The following is a 6,000-nucleotide window of genomic DNA, read 5'->3' as shown; positions in this document are numbered from 1 at the left end:
TGTAAATCCTTATTTATTGCGGAGACACTGCTACGAATGTTGTAATTATTTAATTATCTTTCACAAATCTAGCGGCACGGCTTTGAATTCTTTCAATTTTATCAAAACACTCTGAAAAAATTCTAGGCGCAAATACTTACGCCTAACAGCAAGTGATTTCCAAAGTAAATCATTATTTATTGCGGAGACACTGCTACGAATGTTGTAATTATTTAATTATTTTTCAGAAAATCTAGCGGCACGGCTTTGAATTCTTTCAATTTTATCAAAACACTGAAAAAATTCTAGGCGCAAATACTTACGCCTAACAGCAAGTGATTTCCAATGTAAATCATTATTTATTGCGGGGACACTGCTACGAATGTTGTAATTATTTATTTATTTTTCACAAATCTAGCGGCACGGCTTTGAATTCTTTCAATTTTATCAAAACACTCTGAAAAAATTATAGGCGCAAATACTTACGCCTAACAGCAAGTGATTTCCAATGTAAATCCCTATTTATTGCGGAGACACTGCTACGAATGTTGTAATTATTTAATTATTTTCCAGAAAATCTAGCGGCACGGCTTTGAATTCTTTCAATTTTATCAAAACACTCTGAAAAAATTCTAGGCGCAAATACTTACGCCTAACAGCAAGTGATTTCTAATGTAAATCCTTATTTATTGCGGAGACACTGCTACGAATGTTGTAATTATTTAATTATTTTTCACAAATCTAGCGGCACGGCTTTGAATTCTTTCAATTTTATCAAAACACTGAAAAAATTCTAGGCGCAAATACTTACGCCTAACAGCAAGTGATTTCCAATGTAAATCCTTATTTATTGCGGAGACACTGCTACGAATGTTGTAATTATTTAAATATTTTTCAAAAAATCTAGCGGCGCGGCTTTGAATTCTTTCAACTTTATCAAAACACTCTGAAAAAAGTCTAGGCGCAAATACTTACGCCTAACAGCAAGTGATTTCCAATGTAAATCATTATTTATTGCGGAGACACTGCTACGAATGTTGTAATTATTTAACTATTTTTCATAAATCTAGCGGCACGGCTTTGAATTCCTTCAATTTTATGAAAACACTCTGAAAAAATTGTAGGCGCAAATACTTACGCCTAACAGCAAGTGATTTCCAGTGTAAATCCTTTTTTATTGCGGAGACACTGCTACGAATGTTGTAATTATTTAATTATTTTTCACAAATCTAGCGGCACGGCTTTGAATTTTTTTTCAATTTTATCAAAACACTGAAAAAAGTGTAGGCGCAAATACCTACGCCTAACAGCAAGTGATTTCCAATGTAAATCCTTATTTATTGCGGAGACACTGCTACGAATGTTGTAATTATTTAATTATTTTTCACAAATCTAGCGGCACGGCTTTGAATTCTTTCAATTTTATCAATGAGATACTGTTGAGATGGATCCCATGCAACGCAAGCATACTCGAGAATGAGCTTGACACAAGAGTCAAAGAGAGTCTGTTTGAGGAATGGTGGAGTGCGCGAGATGTTTCTTCTTAGAAAACCCAGCGTTCAACTAGCATTCCCTCTTACGTAGTTCACATGTGAAAGCCATCTCAAATCATCAGAAAAAAAGTACCCCTAGATATTTAGCTTCTTTGTGAACGAGTAAAGTTTATCCGTGTTGACTGCAGAGCGTTCCGTTTTCTTGAAAACCTTACATTACAACACTTTGGGATGCTCAATGTCGTTTTCCGATTTGAACACCACAAGCAAATTCTGTGTAAATTGCTTTGAAGAGCCGATACATGAGAGTCTAAATTAATTTCATAATACAAAATGCAGTCGTCAGCGTACAGCCTTATTTGCGAGGCAATTCCCTGGGTTATGTCATTTCCAAAATTCAAAAAAGGAGTGGCCCTTGTGGTACTCTGTACACGCGCAATGTCCACACTCGATGTGGGCAAACGCGGGCTTGTTTGGAAACGTCAGGGCGTTCCCTCGAGTGTTCTCCTTCATGTCCCGCAATTTCGTCTCGCAATCTGGACGCCGAGGTCCAGTGTTGCCAACTGCTTTCTGCAAAAATCCCTCAGCCGCCCTCGAAAAATTTACATCAACTGGGTGAGACTTCACACCATTTACAGGTACACATTGTTTACGATCGCTCAAATACTTAGTAATCCAATAGTATACGCGTTCCTATCAATATTTAGGCTCCTAATTATTTCTCTAAAATAAAGCGGTGCGGAATTGTATCGAAAGATTTTCGGAAGTTCAAAAAATGCAATGGATTTGCCTTCTACTGTTCACTGATTGAGTTAAGTCGTGGGTAAATTCAGTCAATTGGGTGTCGCAAGAATACCCGGCTCAAAAACTGTGTTGCGCGGGAGTAAAAAAGAATTAGTATTCAAGTGCGAGATCAGATTACTATAAATAATGTGCTGCATTATCTTGCATGAAACACTCGTTAGCGATATTGGTCTGTAGTTTTCAACACTGTTCCTGGCTCCAGATTTATGCACTGGTACAACATTCGCATGTTTCCAGTCGTGAGGCAATGAACCATACTGCAACGACTGGGTAAAAATAATGAAAATATGGCAACTAATAATGTCAGCACACGATTTGAGAACATGGTTCGGGATACCGTCGGGTCCTATCGAATTTTCAACTTTAATGTTATTTAGTAAATTAAGAATCCCATTGTGACCCATCACAAACTCTGGCGTTTCACTTTCGACTCGGTTTGATCGAATGGCTCGTCGGCTCCTAGCGTTGGTCACGCTCCGATGTTCGCTACGTTATGGAAAGTCTTGCACGTTCCACGATATCAGTTTTTCCGCCGTTCTTGAGTGGCTTCGACCTTCTAATAATTGGCACCCAAATTTCGAAAGAGGTCTATATGCTGAGCAACGTTCTTTATGGAAACGTAAGCATTGTTGGCCTACAATTTTAAACTGCCTGTTTGTCTCCAAAATTGTGTCTTGGTACCAACATCGCTGTCAGTCAGCCAGAAGATGCTGGTGCCTTTGTAAACGTCAGCACTAAGCAACAAAAAAATACCACTCATTAGAAACCAACACGGGATACCGCTTCAAAATGCGTTATCAGTCCTACAGATCTGTTTGTGTCAATCTCGAGTAGGAAGAGAAGAATTCCTGGCTCAGAGATAATAAGTTCTGGCATAGGCAAGGGCTGTCCGTGAATGGTGTCAGCAGCTTTTTTTTTATGTTCGTCACTACTCTCTACAAAACAGCCTCGAAGAATGTGTTGAATATATGTTTTTTTTTTTCTTTTTCTAGATACGCAAAGCGCATGAAAAGCAAATGAATGGCTCGGACGTTGACGTACTCGCGACTGGGAGTGTACGATAGTGATTGCGACGCAGCAGTAAAAGAGACGCCGACTGACAACATTGAAGATAAACGGTGACAACTTTGAAGTTAAAAGGGTGGCACTTCTTGAAACTCACACATAGCACTAACGCCTAACAAGTGCCATCAGTCAAGCGCGTCACTATTGTCCGCGACAGTGAAGAACTAAAACCATGATTGAGACCTTCGATCCAGAGCTTTACGAACGTATTAGCGAAACTGTTAGGCGAAACAGCATCAAAGCTCTGGAAAGGACGACATTCAGAATTCCTTCTAGTAGGTGCCATCAGATCCTTGACATCGGCTGCGGCATCGGAGACTTTACGAGAGACGTGCTGCTTCACTGGAATCATCCATGCCGTAAGATTGTAGGCATCGACATATCCCAATCCATGTTGAACTACGCGAAAAGAAACTACGGACATCCAGATATCTGCTACGACGTCCTTGATGCGGGTTCCTCAGACGTGTCTGCGTTTCTCGACAAGCACGGCAAGTTTGACCGCATTTACTCGTTCTATTGCCTGCACTGGATCAGAGACCAAAAGGCGGTGTTCCGCAACATCGGCACGCTGCTGAAAGACGACGGGGAATGCCTCCTCGTGTTCTGTGCACAGTTCGTGTTCTACAAGGTGTGGCTGCAAATGACCAAAACGGAGGAACCATGGAAAGACATCATTGGTGTGAGTATTTATGTCCTTAATTATGCAAGCAACCTAAACTAAATATTATTTGCAGGCAAAATTTTACAGCACCCTACAGAAAATGTTCGAGACAGTGTCTGTCTCGAGCACGCACCGACCGCAAAACCCCTACTAACCTATCATAAACACCAACTCGTACTCGTCTGGTAACATTAGGGTCACCAGTTTGCCCTGATAGCTGAAGCTGCAGTCCCATCCAGTGTATTCCCCACACACGCCCTTGCTGGGTCAGGACAGAAATTCAGCACCGCATTCTTGTTATTAAATAGGTGTTGCCATAACACCCCTTTGAACGATAATAATCCGGTGCTAGGTCGCTGAGAGTCATGATACACTTTAAACTCAGTGAGAGAACAGTCACTCTTCTCTGTCTTGACGTCTTAATTCCTTTGATATGATCAATCTAAAACAGGGGCCTTCAAACCATGGCCCGCGGGCCACCATTCGGCCCTCAGAACTCTTCCAAACGGCTCGCGGCACCCGCACTCCTTTCTACGAAGCCCGGTTCGCGGCCCGTTTCCAACAGAGGCGATGCTACGGGCGCAAAATTAAGTACGCGTAAAAAAGAAATGGCGCCGCAATGAGCGCTCCTAAGGTGCAAACGAAGATACCAAAAGGAACGAGAGAAACATTACCTCAACGCGGGTTTTCTCTTCGTACTATTCATTGTACACTGTCATCACCATCATCGCCATTCTTATCTCCTGCTTCATATCACTGTAACTATGTTAATTAATTTGCCTTCTCGCGTGTCTTGTGCCTAGTATCCTCTGTCGTAACTCTTGCATATTGTCAGCATTACTTTTAACATTCTCATGAAGCTATAGCACACTGAGCGCATGCCAAGGTTTTGAAACGCTTTGATTTATGCTTGGTGAGGTTACTAGACCACAATTGTGTATCGTCATAATTGACTAAATACTTCATCTTAAATCGAACTATATGTATTCATTTGTCTTAGAATTTTTAGTACTTATAACATTCGTTTCGTCATTTAAGTGCTCATTTAAGTTTATTTATTTACGTATTCCACCATTCTAAATACACATTTGTTTCTCCGCCGTCTAGACTTTGAGATATCTCTAATCCGACCACTTACCCAGAAATGTTTGCGAACAGCTAATCTAAAATTAAAAAAAGCTATTTTTAGAGTATTGGCAAATTTTGCCTCAATTGTCCGACTCCGCCACGATTCGTCATTCGTCAGTTCGGGACAAATTTGTTTATACGTCGAGTGGTTTTGTGGACTCCGCCCTTTTCTTGGTTGGTTGCCGTTTGCGACAATTAAGATTCTGAAACGCTTTTTTTTTTTTCGGTAGATGGGGTGCAAAATAAGAAATTGGTCATATTGCTTTGCTGCAAACCGTTTAAGGAAGTAGAACGACAGAAAAAACTTTCACGCACTTTTCGTTAGGGACGTCGGCAAAAGCTGGTTACAAAGGGCGACAATTATTCTACAAAACATACGCCTAACTTGTCGCTTTTCTCGAGCCACGTTTATTTAGTGGCTCTACATTGACCGATTGGCTCTCAACAAGTAAACGGCAAGATTTCGTTGTTGACGCTTCTATGTTACTTGTGCGCACAAAGCGACTCAGTGACTTCACTGTAGAGGTAACTATAGTTAGCGTCAACCATTTCGTGCGACATTTCCAAGGCCAGCGTACTCTCCGCAGCGCTGCAGCTCGCGCTGGTGCGAAAGTACTCGGCTTTATCTAGCGTCTTGTTCGCACGCGCTGTGAAATACTGTGCAGGAGTGCTGTGGAAGCTACACTAGTTTTGGTGACTTAGCACACAATAGTCGACGTCGAGAATACGGCCAGCTAGTTGCTCCGAAATTCGTGTTTTGTGCATCGAAACGCAAAAAGGGGCGCGTCAATCGAAGAATGACAAGGATAATACGTTGGGTGTGTGTGTGTGCGCGCTTACACGTTGATAAAACGAGCTGTTCTGCGT

The 6,000-nt window shown here is 41.3% G+C and overlaps 1 protein-coding gene across 2 annotated transcripts in view; it reads left to right on the top strand.

Moving 5' to 3' along the window:
• Positions 1–3,433: 3,433 nt before the first annotated feature.
• Positions 3,434–6,000, top strand: part of LOC120847052 (juvenile hormone acid O-methyltransferase-like) — a 43,906-nt gene continuing 41,339 nt past the window's right edge. Inside the window, exon 1 of one of the 2 annotated variants that reach the window (XM_040218989.2) lies at positions 3,434–4,023. In XM_040218989.2, the coding sequence (XP_040074923.1) occupies positions 3,514–4,023 (510 nt within the window). In that variant the 5' untranslated portion in view covers positions 3,434–3,513. The remainder of the gene's footprint in view (positions 4,024–6,000) is intronic. The other variant, XM_040218988.2, reaches the window with a different exon arrangement.

This window comes from Ixodes scapularis, unplaced genomic scaffold (genome assembly GCF_016920785.2).
Source record: "Ixodes scapularis isolate PalLabHiFi unplaced genomic scaffold, ASM1692078v2 ptg001158l_1___fragment_3__unscaffolded, whole genome shotgun sequence".
Lineage (NCBI taxonomy): Eukaryota > Metazoa > Arthropoda > Arachnida > Ixodida > Ixodidae > Ixodes > Ixodes scapularis.
The sequence above is the reverse complement of the archived record's forward strand: the minus strand, read 5'-3'. Positions and strand labels throughout refer to the sequence as shown.